Source organism: Stegodyphus dumicola, chromosome X1 (genome assembly GCF_044657685.1).
Source record: "Stegodyphus dumicola isolate Sdum_Otavi_A_Nest chromosome X1, ASM4465768v1".
In the NCBI taxonomy this organism is placed as follows: domain Eukaryota; kingdom Metazoa; phylum Arthropoda; class Arachnida; order Araneae; family Eresidae; genus Stegodyphus; species Stegodyphus dumicola.
The window spans coordinates 254784279-254800583 of record NC_140780.1 but is presented as its reverse complement, the minus strand read 5'-3'; the positions used below and the strand labels follow the sequence as shown (position 1 = coordinate 254800583).

At 34.4% G+C, this 16305-nt stretch overlaps 1 protein-coding gene across 1 annotated transcript in view; it reads left to right on the top strand.

Moving 5' to 3' along the window:
- Positions 1-15882, top strand: part of LOC118183993 (uncharacterized) — a 41430-nt gene extending 25548 nt beyond the window's left edge. Inside the window, exons 4-5 of the mRNA XM_035353626.2 lie at positions 8990-9128; positions 15267-15882. Of these exons, the coding sequence (XP_035209517.1) occupies positions 8990-9128; positions 15267-15513 (386 nt within the window). The 3' untranslated portion in view covers positions 15514-15882. The remainder of the gene's footprint in view (positions 1-8989; positions 9129-15266) is intronic.
- The last annotated feature ends 423 nt before the right edge of the window (positions 15883-16305 follow it).

Genomic DNA, 16305 nt, shown 5'->3' with positions numbered 1-16305 from the left:
TTTGTTAACTAATTAACTTTGTAAGTTTCGTTACATAAGAAATGAAATTTTTCAAGCCTCGTTTCTAGGCAATTGAACGGAACAATGGTGAATACGGATTTTAAATCAAATGAAAGTATGGTGAAATTCTTAGATGAAATATTTGTAAATTTATTTACGAGTTCTGTTGAATGATTTGGTGTAACTGTTATAAACTAGTACAGCGAAAATCTAAGAACTAAATATCTAATTTTAGGGTAAGAAGCATGTCTAAATTTGATAATATGGGGTGGAATGAAATACCATATTTTGGGGAAGAGAATATAATCTTGCATAATTCGCAATAATTGAGATAAGAATAGTCTCGTTCTCTTTGGTAACATAAACTATGAGAACTCTACCTAAGAAGTAAGCGACTAATTGCTATATCTTGTAAATTGCCACACAGACTGTGAAGGGTGTAAACGACCCTTTTATTTAACCCAGATAAAGTTAACACCAGGAAGCACATCTTGTGCTTGAGGAACATGCCAGCAATTATGGCGTAAATCAAAAAGTAAAGGAATTGAAATTAAAACTGAGTAAACCGTAAGACAGCCTAAAAAGCCTAACGGCGGGAATAACACAGCGCCGCAGATATACCGCTCTCAAGAGAATCAAGTAACAAACGGAGCTTTCAGCAGGCGGAACACGCTCGGACTCCGCCCTCCAAAACCTTCCTTTAAATACTATCTCTTTCCTACCTCATTTGAATACGAACTAGAAATTTGCATTCTGGCAGGAAAATGGAAAGCGAGAATAACATCAAAGCTAACTAACATAAAATAACTGCTTAGTAAAACTAAATGTAAACTCTTAAAGAGATTTTGTAAGTAAGTCGTAGGATTTGTGAAGATTTACTTTCGCAATTTTTATTTTTGAGATGTTTAGATGTCAAAGGGTGTTTAGGGATCAAATTATATGAACTTTTTGTTTACGAGTTTAGCGACACCATTGGTGTAAGTACTTCGGTTCATAACGACTATCTGGCCACCTTTGCCAGCCGCTGAAATGATAGTCTCTGGTTTAGAATGAATTTCGGGTAGCTTTTTTTTCTCGTGTTCAGGCTAGGACTTGTATATTTATTGTTAAATTTCACATTATGGGTAATAAGATACCTAATCGGTTCTGTTTTTTTTTTAATTATTTTATTTTTATGTATGTGCATTAGATTTTGCCGTTAGGTTTCATTATTAATCCAGGTGGTAGTGTACAAGTAACAAATTTAAGCAAAAACTCTGAACATACAGAATAAAAAAAAATGACGTAACGTTTACTAAAACTGTTTACTATTGAAATTAATAAAATATTATTTAATATAGCTTACTGTTTTCAAATTTCAAATGAAGCACTCTGATACACTTTGACGTATTATAATTTTGAAAATAAAAGAAATAAAGTATGCAGAAGAGATTTGTAATTTATGATTTAGCCATAACATGATTCTAACTGGAAACTGGTAAACAACAGCGTCACTTTCAAGATTTAATATTTTGTGTTTATTAAGCTGGTAATCTCTTGTCAGTTTTTCCTGCAGTAACAAGATTGACGTAGAAAAATTTTTTATTTTACTTTCCTTCCAAAATATAAGCAAATAATATTAACGTCATTTTCCCGTGTCCTTTATATTTTATTTATCAGAAAATCTATTTACTAGGGGAAAATGCTGACTATTTTAGGAAGACCTTTTACTAAAAAGTCAAACATTATACAGTCAATCAAAAGTCTTTATTTACTCTCTCCAATATGCCTCGAAAACTGGAATTTCAAGTATAAAAAAGGAAATGGTAATTCATTTCTATTTCGTTCTTCTACATTATATTGTTCGACTTCAATTTTGTTCATTTCAGTTTGGTTTGCTATTTATGATGATTATTATAGCAGTTTCGTTTTGTGCTACTCATTCATTTCTTAGGTAATAGGTCTTCATCTGTAATTCATCTTTTATTGATTACGTAATTCACTTATCAAATTATTCCTCGGGAAGCATGATGATTTTACAACGATGCCACGTTTCTTTTCCACTGTTTCTGAAAAATAATGAGATTAAAAAAATATACAGATGTATGATAGATATAAGGGGTTCCTTGCAATTTCGATTTTAAATTTCAACCTTTACCATTATTAAATAAATCATTTTTCTTCTTCCGGAACAAATTACTCAAAATCATGGTTATATCTTAGCACTGATGAAAGGAAGTTAGTCATTATTAGTATAAAAAAATAAATACTGTTTAAAAAAATGCTTCTTCACTCGTTTATAAGCAGCTTATTAAACCTTTCTTCTTTAGCAACTAGTTAGTCTGAACTATTTTCGACTTAAAAACGGCGTTCGTGCTTTTATTCTCTCAAATTACAATGAGAATTTCCGTTTGAAATTATCATCAAAAGATTCAGTTTGATCAGCATTAAAAGATACATTTTCAAAAATCTTTCTATCTCTGATAAACTATTACAGTAAGACCTTTTCCCGTTTATATACTCAGAATGTAATCTTTCATACGTAAGAAAGAAATTATTTACCGTTGCAGTAACATTTCAAATTTTAATTCTTGTTTTCAATAGAACTCTTTATCACACAAAAGATCTATAAATAGTTATTCATAAACTGAAGGGATAAAGCGTCAAACATAAAACTATTAAAAACTTAAAATGTCACATACATTGAGAAACAGTCGCATATTTTTAAAAAGGTTTGACAATACTAGAAAACTTCGTTTTCATATTAAGTCATAGCAAGAGAAAGAAATGTGATTTTCGGTTCGCCAGGAAGAAGGAAGATTCCCTCGTGTATACTAAATGTTTGAAGTAGCGCAAGTGACATGTTTAATATCCTGAAAGTAAAACAAGACTTACTTGCAGGCTAAATCCAAAGAGCAGTACAATATTTTATTTTCTGTGACACTGTGTATCTTTAATATCCATCCACGCAACTTAGGAAAAAAAGATATACTTAAAACATTAAACAACATGGATGTTACAAGAAATCAAAACCAAATAGAACTTACATTTATAGCAATCATACTCTTTTCAATGTAAAGTAATTGAAAATTGGTAGAAAATCTGCATTAAAGTGAACACCTATGCGGAAAATCTTTGAGGTGTACCTCATTTATTAACTAAACATCTGACAAGCAAAATTACGCAATTACGCATACGATAGTAAAGCCTATGATTAAACATATTTTCATAATTATACTTGGGCACAAACATAAATTTTTCTTCTAACATATGCGACATTTTCTTCTAACATATGCGAACATCAAACTCTTACGCGAGTTTATATAGCTTACACCCAAGACAGTTAACTGCATAATAGTATTTAATTTTTTTAATTTATTCTTATTCTGTTTCTTATAATTTTAGTCGGTTTGTGTTTAAAATTGTGTCAACAACACTTGATTGACAACAAAAAGCGCGAAGTATGTGAAATCAAGTTTACGCTACGAGTAAGAGCAGATTTAAAAATGTAAATAGTAAAGTCATTTCATAAATGTCATGGATGACAAAGAGAAATAGAATTCTCATGATAATGTATAAAATGCATTTAAGGCATTAAGTATAAACTGGTCTAAAAGCCATAAAGATTTCAAAAATCGAACAAATGATTATAATGGAGTTCGGTTATCATAAGAATGAATCACAAAGAGACTTTTTTGACAGAGAATAAATACTTAATTCCGTTCTTTGTTTGGAGAGGGAGCTGTAGCAATCCACGGTATAAGTCCCAATCAAAATAACATTGAAAACAATGCGGAATAACTTCTTTTTCATGGCGATTCCCTGTAAAACTAGTCTTTTTATAAGCTTTTATTTAGTTCAATGATGATGCTTGTAACATGGTCAAAAGTTTGTCATCTATTTTTAATATACTGCATGATAAACTATCGAGTTCAGATTTTGTACACATACTATTTGTACATGACAATGCAGCAAGGTGAAGGATTTTTTTCAAAATTTGATTAAAATTTTTAAGCTAAACTTGGATACATTTTGCTTTAGAAGATAAGCAGCGGCCGAGCGGTAAAGTCGCCAAACACTGGTAGTTCGGTCCGAGGTTCGAATCCCACGAACGGGTTGGCTGCATGGGTGTTTTCGTGGTTTTCCCAATGTGTAACGTGTATACGAGCCAATTTTCCTTAGAAAGTCCTCCGCGAAGGCATCCCTCCCCTTAGGCAGATAACCCTCGAGGCTTTGGCGTAATTAAATAACCTAACCTAATCTTTAGAAGATAAATGAAAAATCTCAGAAATTAACTGTTTGCACTATCGAATACAGCCGAAAAAAATCTTTTAAAAGAAAATTTGTGATATTTTTATGTTATTTCTGGTTTTTCGGTGAATTTAGAAAAACCATTCGATTTTTTTCGACTGTTTACACCTATGATTTTAAAATTTGAACAACTAAATGTGTATCGATTACCAAGTTTTGAAATTTTAACAGATTAAAAAATAAACTCTTCGCCTTCTTTTAAAACTGGAAAGAAGAAAAGATATTTATTAGGCGATTATAAGCATTTAAAAAATATACACTCTGTTACATAAATCGCCACGTAAAAAAAAAAAAAGAGTTATCCAAATGGGACGAAAGTCGGTAGTTTTGATATACAAGTATTGAAAATGAACATTATGATAGGAATTGAATGTTTTATTCAGGAAATACAGCTTCAAGAACAAAAAAAAAAAAAAAAAAAAAAAATCAATAATGCTTTGGCCCACCTCTGACGCAAGCTGCTATCCCGATGGGCATTGACTCGTAGAGTTGGAAGATGTCTTCCTGCGAGATTGCTATCCCTATATGGCGAGTTAGATCCGCGCAATACAGGGACGATCGGAGACTCCTGAGCCCAGATGTGCTCTACTACAGAGAGATCTGGTGATCGCGCCGGGAAAGGAAGTGTTAAGCCCAGGGGTCCGCGAAGGGAAAGGAAGCAATACGTAGTGTAGAATCCTTTCGATGTATTATCATACTGTGATGAAGTCACGGATGGCAACCAAAGGAGTCCGCCATCAAATGAAATAGTACTCCGTAACGTAACTCCTGGCTGTCAGGTGGTGCGGCGGACGACAGTCAAGTAATAAGTATCCCATCACTGTCCTCTACGTCTCAAGACACGTCTTCACTCGTCATCGGGGCTCAGTTCGAAACGGGACTCATCGCTGGAAGCAATTCTACTCCAGTCCGTGAGATTCTAGGTGGAACAACTGGGTGCGGCGCCATTGCAAATGTGCCTGGTGGTGTGAAACGGTGAGAGGCAGTCGGCGCAATGGCCTCCGTGACCTCAACTCCCGTAAGCTGAATTGCCTATCAATGGTCATTGCATTCACTGGTGTCCCAATTGCATGTCGGATCGCTGATAAGGGCGCATCAAGGGACGATAGGACGATCACTGAGAAATAATTGTCTCTCAAAATACTCCAAGGTCAATAATAATTCACTAAAACTAAAAGTTTTTTTTTTTTTTTTATAAAAACCCATTTATTTTACTGTAAGCACATCAAAACTCAATATGTGCATCTTTAAATATTACAAAAAGATAAAGATGCCTTTTCCCCCTTAATATCTCAAAAACAATGCATAACTTTCTCTTAAAAAAAGCAGACTATAACAACAATATATTACTGTTACCAGAAGTTAAATGTAAATGTAAAATGATACCGTAATTTCTTTCGTAATAAATAAAGGATGGTACTTTAAACTGAGCAGAAAAAGATATAGAAAGGTGGCTTAACCGCCAAAGAATACTAGGGCAAATTTGGAATACCGTGCCTTCCTCGAAAACAGCGGAACATGATAGTGTAATGACACCATCCAGGTGCTGCTCTGCAATGTGCTGGTGCTCAAGTGACAGGCAGTGGATAGCTAATTATTTGCATATTCTGTCGCAATGTATGCATTTCAGCAGTTTCGTCCCATTCGGATAACTCCTTCTTGGCGCGTTACTTTTTAAGTTATAGAGCGTAAATATTCTATAATATGAAACAGAAGGGTTGAAATACCTCTTCTTTAGTTTCAAAGTTCTGAAGTTACGATTTCATTACATCCCAATTTTTCTTACTTCTTTAACTCCCCGTCAATCTCAAAAACAACAGTATTGATAAGTGATTAAAACTATTTGCAATGAAATTTAACGCGTCATTTTTAATTTTTTTTTTTTCATTTGATGAGTTTATATGGATTTTTCTCACTATGTAATTTTAAAAACTGGTGTTTTTAGGTTTATAATGTCATGTTCTTTCATTAAGCTTAAAAATTCTAACATTAAATTCCATAGGTTATAAAGCAAACTCCCCACCATCTTTTAAAAGCAGATTGGTAAAAAATATCAGTTAGGTGACTTTCTAGAGTCTTTTTAAAAACTAACCGGAAAACTTTTAAAATCTTTCTTAAACTAACAGTAAAAAGCAAATGCTTTTTACCACGCTCAAAACTTTCCCATCCATTTTGAAACTATTATCTAATAAGCAGTGCTCGGGCGTCATTTTTAGTCTGAGTATAATTTTAGAGGGGTTAGTCATGTAGATCGCCAAATCGGGTGAGGAATAAAAACAATTTAAATTGTCATATAAAATTAAATTGAGCAGAAAAATAGTATTCACACTAGAAAATATATTCAACGAAATCCCTTGATATTTCAACAGTTACAAGCTCTTCTTTTGTTCTCTACACTCCGTAATTTTTGAATGAAAAACACGAATACCAACTAAATTATGATCACAATGACATAAATAAAGAAGAACCTTTTGCTAAAAGAGAAATACTTAAGAGTTTTAATTCCGTTATTGCTAGATAAAACAGAACAAAAGGTAGTTGAAGGGTTGTCCTTTTGAACTTTTTCAGATTCCTTTTTTAAAAAAATACAAACTCCAGAACTAAGTTGAAAGTATTCTAAAACTACTACTACTATGAGAACAGCGTTCTAAATAAAACTCCTTTAAGAAGTACTTAAGACCCACAAATGTATATTCGACATTAAAGATATGCTTTTGTACTGTCAGCAACTGGAGCACTGAAATAGAACTCTACAGTATGATCGAAGGTTTTGCCAACAGAAAACAAATAAAGTTGTAATATAATATTCAAATGTTGAAATTAAAGTTTTAGCTCAAAAATAAACATAGAGCTTTAATTTATTTCCATACATGTCATTTTGATATTTTTTGGCTATTTGGTTAAGTATTGAGTGGGGAGATAAATTCATGGACAATCCCGGCAGCAAACCTAAAGTTCTCCCCTCAGAGCAAACCTCTGGCTATGCCACTGCTCATTAAATTCATGGACAATCCCGCCAGCAAACCTAAAGATCTCCCCTGAGAGCAAACCTAAAGATCTCCCCTGAGAGCAAACCTCTGGCTATGCCACTGCTGATAAGCAATCAAACTTAAATTTTACATACTTTTCTGCACTTTTTACTTAGTTAGTGGCAACAATAATTTTCGTTGGAAATCATGACATCTAAACTTCTCAGGCGTTCAAAATTACTTACTGTTCTAGCGTGAAAAGGAAAATACACCTTTTAGTTTTTATAAATTGCTTATTGGTATTGCCATACAATGATGGCAATACCAATAAGCAATAATACAAAGTAATAACGACACCTTTTGGGAAGGTATGTTACAACTGCATGCTAATTCAGTTGAAACAAAAACGTACCCGCGAAAGGCAGAAACATGCTCTGTCTTAAATCCAAAAGCCTCAGCTTATAATGTATTTGTCCCGCCTTCTTAGCACGACTTCGTAGTGTAGTGATCTGCACGCTGGGCGCGTATTCCAGAGGTCCGTGGTTAGATTCCCGAAGAAGGCGTTGCTCATTTTTCATCTCTCCTGCTTCCAATTAACCTAATGTCTCTACAAGCTTAAATAATATTATCTAACTGATATGCGTTCTGCTGAAGAAGCAGAAAGGAAAAGTTATAATAAAGGCTGAAATTATAAATAACTGATTAGTTTCAAATAATCACCTTACAAAGGTAATAAACGCGAGTGAAGTCAGTATTTGTAACATATCTCTTGGGGTGTAGTATTAAAGTACGATACTATAGCAACATTCACATAACTGAAAAGTAAGATTTCTAAGTAAGATGAATAACTGAAAGTTATAAGGTATTTCTCCCGCCTTCTTAGCATGTCTTCGTAGTGTAGTTGTCAGCACGCTCGACACGTATTCAAGAGGTCTGTGGTTCGAGCTCCGGTGAGGGCATTGCTTATTTTTCATGTCTCCTGCTTCGAAATAACCTAACGTCCCTGCAAGGTAAGATGTATATTTTAATGCATACTAGTGTGTTTGGTACCTTTTTTTTATGTTTTTAGCAAAAGGCGAAAAAACATTCATTTGAAAAGCTCTTAAATTTTAAATTTCTGAGAATGAAACTGTTTAAAAATTTTGCTCACAATTAGTGTTCTTCTTGTCAGCAAGAAAGTTTGCAGTTAAATCCAAAATATGAAGTTAAAGTATTAAATTTGCTAAATGTACACGAATATTTAAAAAGGTGAAGACATTTCAATCCTATAAGAAGGAAATGCAGAATATGAAGTACTGAAACAAAATATTTCTTAATAGAGAAGAAATAACGCAGTCTCATTAATTTTCTTATGCAGTTCTTTAAGCAGAAAAAGTAAATAGAAAAGGAAAATTTTACGAATTAATGCATATGCTGGATTAAACATTTCCTCCTAATAAGTAACGTTCGATTAATGTTGACTTAATTTCTAACCTCGCACGCTAATTGAACTGCCATCTGAGCAAAAGAACATAACCACGTTATATCCAGTTTCTAAATGTTATCTTTTTCATTTGTCGTCTACTTAAAGATTTCAAAACTTCGACTTGGAATTGATGGAACATAGCATGATTTAAAACAAAATTCGCGAAACAAAAACAAAGTTAAATATACATTTTACCGAAAATGTAATTTAATGCAAATTGCCTTTATTTAAATTTGAAATCACGATCTTTTTTTTTTTTTTTTAGATTACTTGCGTCATGCCCCATGCTTTAAGAACATATCGACCGATCCGAAGAAATGTGCTACTAAATACCAGAAGGTGGCCATTTTATCTCAAGAGTCGAAAGAAGAAGATAAAGATACCCATTTGAAGGCATTTTGCTGGTAAGTTATAAGTAAGAATATTTATTAGTAAGAATATTTTAGATTCTGAAATTAAGAAAATACACTTACTAGTCTTTTACAAAATATTTTTCGAAATGGAAGCATACCCTTCAAAATACAAACGAGTTATTAGCAAATATTTTATGTTTTCTATTTCCTTTAATATCATCAGTTACGCACTTTCACAAACAACTTATTAATTTGTAACAGATCTTGAAGTGAATTTCTAGTGAGTAGAGCAGTTATATTAGAGCAGAAAACAAGATTAGTGTTTTTCACTTTGAACAAATGGAGTAGTAAATAATTATGTGTATTGCTTAAAATTAGCCTAGCTCCTAATATTTAAACATCTGCTTTATAAATCTACTTAAAAGATTATTTCATTGAACGTCTTTCTAAAGAAACTTGAATAATTATTTGCATGCTAAAACTATCTTTGAATTTTTAATGTGAATATATATGAGCACTAACTTTCATAATATATGTATTTCAGTAAACTGTTAGACAATGAAGCACAGTTAGCAGGTAAATATCTAAAATCAAGGTGGTTAAGGAAATTTTAACAAAATTTATTTTCATCATACAGCGCTTTGCAATACAAATAATTAATATGAAAATTTCTCCACATTTGCAAAAGGCTGAGAATCAAAGAAATGCATTACAACGTATTTTCTCCGTCAGGTTCGAATCCGGGGAGAACGTTGCACATTTTCCTCGTCTAAAACATCAAAAACCCTAATGACTCTACAGTGGTGCCCGAACGAAAAAGGTAGTGAACAATAATTCGTCACCATGAGGGTTTGGCTATTAGGTATAAGGTACTTTTTCCCTCCTTCCAGCATGCCTTCGTAGTGTAATGGTAGCACACTCGGCGCGTATTCGAGAGGTCCAGGTACGAGTCCTGGTGAGAGCATTGCACATTTTTTTCATCTCCAGCATCAAAAATTCTAATGACTCTACATCACGTCACTCTTTATGAATGTCACAAAAGCCAGTGCTAAGTAAGGGATAATGCTGTTTTCTAACAGTGCATAATAATGAATTTTTATATTCAGAAGTTGAGCCATAATTCCATACTTGAAGGTAAAATGCCGTCTGATGGAAATTACTGCATTTAGAAATTTGTATATTTAAAAGACTTTAAAAAACAGTTATCTCAGTCATATTTGTGCTAGGTGTTTTTTCATATGATGTAAATTCTTAAAGTATTAATTTCTTAAAAGTTTACCGAATTCTAGATCCCAATATGTAGTTTTGATTTATTGCTACAGCTATCCTATTAACAAAGAAGTAGTTTAATTACAAATGTGGGTAGAATTTTTTATCATTTAGATAGGATAATTTTGTTTTCTAATTTATAATTTCTATTTTTTATTCATAGCTAGCTTTTTAACGCTTCAGTTTGCCAAAGATTTCCAGCTATGTCATTACATAATAATCTCTGGTTTAGAGAGTAATTATTGGGTTATAATTCACAAGATGCTGTCGTAAGTAATAATAATAGTCTATAATGAGAACGAATGACATTGGCATGAACTGCGCGGCATGAAAATGCAACACTCTGAAAGACTTGGTAGAATATGATGTCAGTTAATACACAAACCATGCGTATGTAAATAAGCGATGTTATTTATAGAAAGTTAAATTTATACAGTGCTGAAATAACAGGGAAAAAGATGTATGACGACATCTGGCGGAGATGCAAGCTCAAGTCCTACAAGGTACAGGTTCAATTAGTGTGCGAATAGTATTCCTAAAGCTTGTTGCTCATAGGCTCTGAACCACCCTGCAAAGTTCGTCCTTCGATAATCGATGGGGAAGAGCAGACAAACGATGACCAATCACTTCCCAGAAATGCTCGATAGGCGAAAGATCAGGGAACATCTAAGGCCAAAAAAGCAATATGCCATGCTGCAAGGCCTGCCCGGCTAACAAATGCCGTGTACGATCGCGTTGTCCTGCTGGAAAATACCATTTTGCTGCCTTTGGAAGTAAGGTAGCACAAATGGCTGCAGCACCTCATCAACGTATAGACATGCCGTCAGTGTGCCTCTGATGCGCAACAATGGTGACCTGCTATCATGATTGATGGTACTCCAAATTATCATGCCATGCTGACGAACGGTGTGACTTTCAGCAACAGTAGTCAGATTGGCTGTATATCCCCCATGCGTTCAAACTCTTAACCGGTGACTATCATCAGACAAACAAAACCAACCAGAGTGTTTCCTTCAGATGTCCAAATGGTCCGTTGACCACACCATCGCTGTCTTTCGCGTGAATGGTTTGGCGTTAATGGCAGTCTCCGCAAAGAGCGGGCTTGTGTGCAAGCTTCTTTCAACTAAACGTCTGGTAACTGTTTTCCCAGATATCGGAGAATCCAAGGCCCCCTGCACATTCTTCAAAATGCCCACGGTAGTTGACTGTGGGGGCGGTCACCGCCTCTTCTCTTTATATGCGTTGATCTGAGCGTCCTGTAGTACTTCTAGCTGGATATGGTCTTTTGTAACTATTTACATTCCCTTCATAAATCCATCTAGACCAAATTCTATGCTCAGTGAAGATATGTACGTATTCTTCAGCAGCAATACGACGCTAAGACCAACCAGCCGTACTTAAGTCTACAGTATGACCCCTCGTAAAATCGTCCATTTGCCAGAACTACCCACGGTGTCGTCATCTAAGCATTTCTTCATTCAAACGTGTATATATAAATCTATATACAGGCTGCGATAAAATTAATGGTCATAATTTAAAGGAGGAACAGACAAGAGAAAAGTAACGGAAAAGCACAGATACTTACAAGAAATAGTGTTTAATACTTACAATAATCGTTTAAATGTAAGACAGTAACTGCAATACATGCAGCATAATAACGAGAGACATTTTGTTTGCGAATCGCAGATTGATTCGTCCGAAAACCCTGTCGCCAGAATTATCATCGCTGCTGCAAATATTCATGACATGCGAGCATCTTCCAAAGTATTATATAGACCAATAATTTCGCCATCGTTTTGATGAAAGTATTGAAATTGGTGTTCGATAATACTGCCGTGAGCTCCGACTCGCTGATACTGCCGTGAGTTAGCATTTATTTAAAATGTTTCATAAAGGTAGTCATTTTGCTTGCCAAGAGGGGAGGACAACATGATCTCATGAGATTCTCGGCTTCATTGTGTTTTCGGTATTACAGCAAACCTTAATAATTTGACTACCTTAACATCCGAATTTGGGTGACACCAGAAACTCGGAACAGGCTATGTCACCCTTATAATGTTGACAGTTGTATTGACTACTACGAAACATCTTAGTATTTCTAAAGATATTCAACAGAAGTATGAGGAATGTCTGTCATATCACATAATAATACGTGATAAATGAAAATTCTGCAATGAAATTTTCCTTCAATAATTAGCTTTAGGATTTGCTTTTACAAAACTCATACACAAAATCAATAATCTAGATTTTTTTCCAGGATTAGTCGGTATCCATTTATACATCCATGCAAACGCAGTTAATTTTATTTAACGCATTCCTTTTTTCTGACACAAACAAATATATTATTTATCATTTATGAGTAAAGAAAGCACATCGTAGTGATTGATGTTCTCAATAATGATAGCTGTTGCAATAAAAGAAAATTATTTCTAGTCCAGTAAATTCATTCAATTCGCTTAGCTCAACTGAACTTTCTTCGGCATTATCAACTCCGATATCTTCCTTAGCAACCAAGTTTTATATATTCTCAGCAACTAGTTAAATTAATTTGGTATTAAAAATTTTTAGGATTAATTTTTTAGAATATTATTTTTTTTATAGTTTTAGACACGTGCACTTAATTTACATATGTTCTTAGAATTTAAATGATATTTTAAATTAGTTCGCAGCAATAATTAATCTTGTATATTTTCAATTAAAATTTCATAATTAAATTTTTAATTTAAATTAACTTTAAATTAGCTATACGAATAGAGAATACTTGTTAAATTCAAATATATATATATATATCACATAAATAATATATCACAAATATATCACATAAATCAATCATATATCACAAATATATCTCACATAAATCAATCATATATCACAAATATATATCACATAAAGTAAAATTTTTGAAGTGGGGTTTTGCTTGTTTGAAATGTTTTGGTTTTAATATTTTAAAAATATGATTATTTGAAATTTATTAATTCTTAATTTGAATCTCTGGTCTTTGTGAAATATTGGTTTAAATTTCTTACTTTATGTCTTTAATGATATATATATATATATATATATATATATATATACATACAGAGTGATTCGCTACCAGACCGACAAAATTGCAGAGTGTGTAGGGAGTGCAGAGAAGACTCGGAATTACATAGGAAGGTAGGGTCGCAAATGTCGTAGTTACGAGCTATGGTGCAAAGAAGCAGGGAAAAAGAACAGAAACGGCAACGCATTAACGGAACAGAAAAAAAAAATTATTGAAAGTTTGTACTAAGATAGGTATTCGAAATTACGACCAGAAGTCGTCAGGCAGGCCAGACAGCGGCGCTGCATGGAATTCTTTACATTCCTTACATTCGGCGGTTGTATCAGGAACGTTACCGGAACAGGCGTGCTCCACATCACACGACCTTCGCAAGTGTGAACAGAAGGTTACGCGAGATAGGTTGTTTAACAAGAGCTACAATGAATCGATATCGAACGACGAGGACAACTGACAATGAATAGGCGGTCTGGCAGAAGACAATCCAACTACGAGTACTCGAGCGATAGCCGAACGAGTGGATTTATCTCAATCCATTGTCTGGATGAAACTCGCAGAAAAACAAATGAACGCATGCCATCTTTTCATTGCATCCAGTTATTAGAGCCTGCGGATTATCCGCTCCGGAGGACGTTTGCTGCAGAGTACTACAGACAGCGCATTTGCTGCGTCCATATTGTTGACCGATTAAGCATACTTCACACGTGATGGAGCCTTCAATCAGTATAACGCCCATGTGGGCCTTCATCGTACGAAACCACGTACAGCTCAAGAGCGTTTCTCGATCAATGTTTGAGCCGGCATTCTTGGCGACTACCTCATTGGACCGTACCTTCTGCCCAGTCCTTTGGATGGTAGAGCATACCTAATCTTCTTGCAACAAGTCCTGCCCAAACTTCTTGAGGCAGCGCATGTTCCTCCGTCGTTGCGCTGCTCCATGTGGTTCCAACATGACGGGATTCCTCCATATTGCACAACTGACGCCCGCCAACACCTCGAAGTAAGTTTTGGAGAACGATGGGTAGGTCATGATCGTCCGATTCATTGGCCTGCCAGATCATCGGATCCATCATGCATGGACTTCTTCTGGGGTCACATGAAGAGTTTGGGGTACGAGACGCTCGTTCCTTCAGTTGAAGACTTCGTTGCTCTAGTATCTGTAGCTGCCTGAAAGACATGTGGCATGCTAAGAATCTTCCAGAACATATCGAATTCCCTGCAGCGCCGGTGTTAGGCCTGCCAGACGACTTCTGGTCGTAATTTCGAACACCTGTTTTAGTACAACACTTCAATAAAATGCCATTCTGTCCCATTAATGTGTTGCTGTTTCTGTTCTTTTACTCCGCTTCTTTGCATTATAGCTCGCAAGTACGGAATTTGCGCCCCTGTATTCCTATGTAATTATAATTATTTATCGAGCATTATTTCGCCCAAACGTTTCCGGAGTTCACTCGAAATTGACTTATAATTGAGATAAGAAAGCAAACTACCAACCTCAAGGTAGGAACAACTAAGTAGAACCTTTGGATAGAAGGTATTGAACGTTTTGAAACACGGTCATACCATTTTATGCAGTGGAGTGCTTAGTACTCAAGATGTTTCACTAAATTATTTGGTTAAACATTGATATACTTAACGTACAATCATATATAATAACTTGAATACTTAATTACTACTATATTGAATTTAAATAGGCTGAAATTTCACGTATTTGATAAAAATTTCGTACAGCATGATAGCTTTTGTAATTAAAATTCGAGTCTACTGATACAGGACAAAGTCGATTTACAACTGTTAACTTAGTAGACTTAAAAACGTAATCAGCTGTTTTATATTGCTCTCAAACTCTACACCTAATACTGGAATGTACTTTCTTCCAGCGCACTGAAAGATTTCACACTATGTCAACACGAGCACGTAGTGCGAGATTGCGGACCACGAGCAAGCCAATTTCTACAACACCATATGAGCAGGATGGCGGGTTCACTAATGAATGAACACTGCGTCCTCTTTACTTACGGCTCTGATTCTTGCTCATCTGGCTGTCGACATTCGAAACTTCCACAGAAGCCTACCCATCAAGCTGTGTTCTTAATTATATTTTTAGGCGTATTATGTTGGGCGTAAACAACTTCAAAACGAAAGAGATTTATCCTGATTTTCCGAGCAGCAGTCGTCACATCTCAGCCGTATTCAATAATTTTAGCAAAGTAAGAAAGAAATAAAAATAATGAAGAAGAGTTATGTAAACATGTTCATCAAACAATGAGTGTATTGAACTTGAAAGGCAGTCGACTCTTTGATGTGATTTTTCTTTTATGTAATTCAGATGTACGAAATATGTATTTACAACCCCTAATTCAAAAAGTGTTTCCCTTTTTGGTCATGCGCAGTATCAAATGTTATATATTATCTCTGTTATACTTTATGTTATTATTGTATTTATACATTGTTGTGTTTATATTTTATTTTGTTGATAAAAACTTTCATGCTGTTTCCGTCGTTCTTAATGAATAACTAATAACACAACTTAGGTACTAATATGAAAAAATACTTTCTCTTACAAGTTCACCAGTACAACAACTCATGTTTACAGATTTGTAGATTTCAAAAGGTGACATGAATGAACAGAATATAAAATAAAGTATCATTGTAGATTAATTGTTGGAAACTCATGGCCAGTAAAAACATCTAAAATTGCCACGTTAGAAAACAACAGGATAAAATACATAAACAATTACGGCTTAACAATTAAAAGCTACTGCTGAAACGTTTGAAAGTAATAGCAGCATTGCCTTCTTCAGCAACTAGCAACAGAATGTCAGTTTTCCCTTTTCTTTCCATATTGTTTCAGTTTATGGAAGTTTTTATAATACAAGAAGATTATTAATACTCAGTATAAGTATTTTGCATCATAAT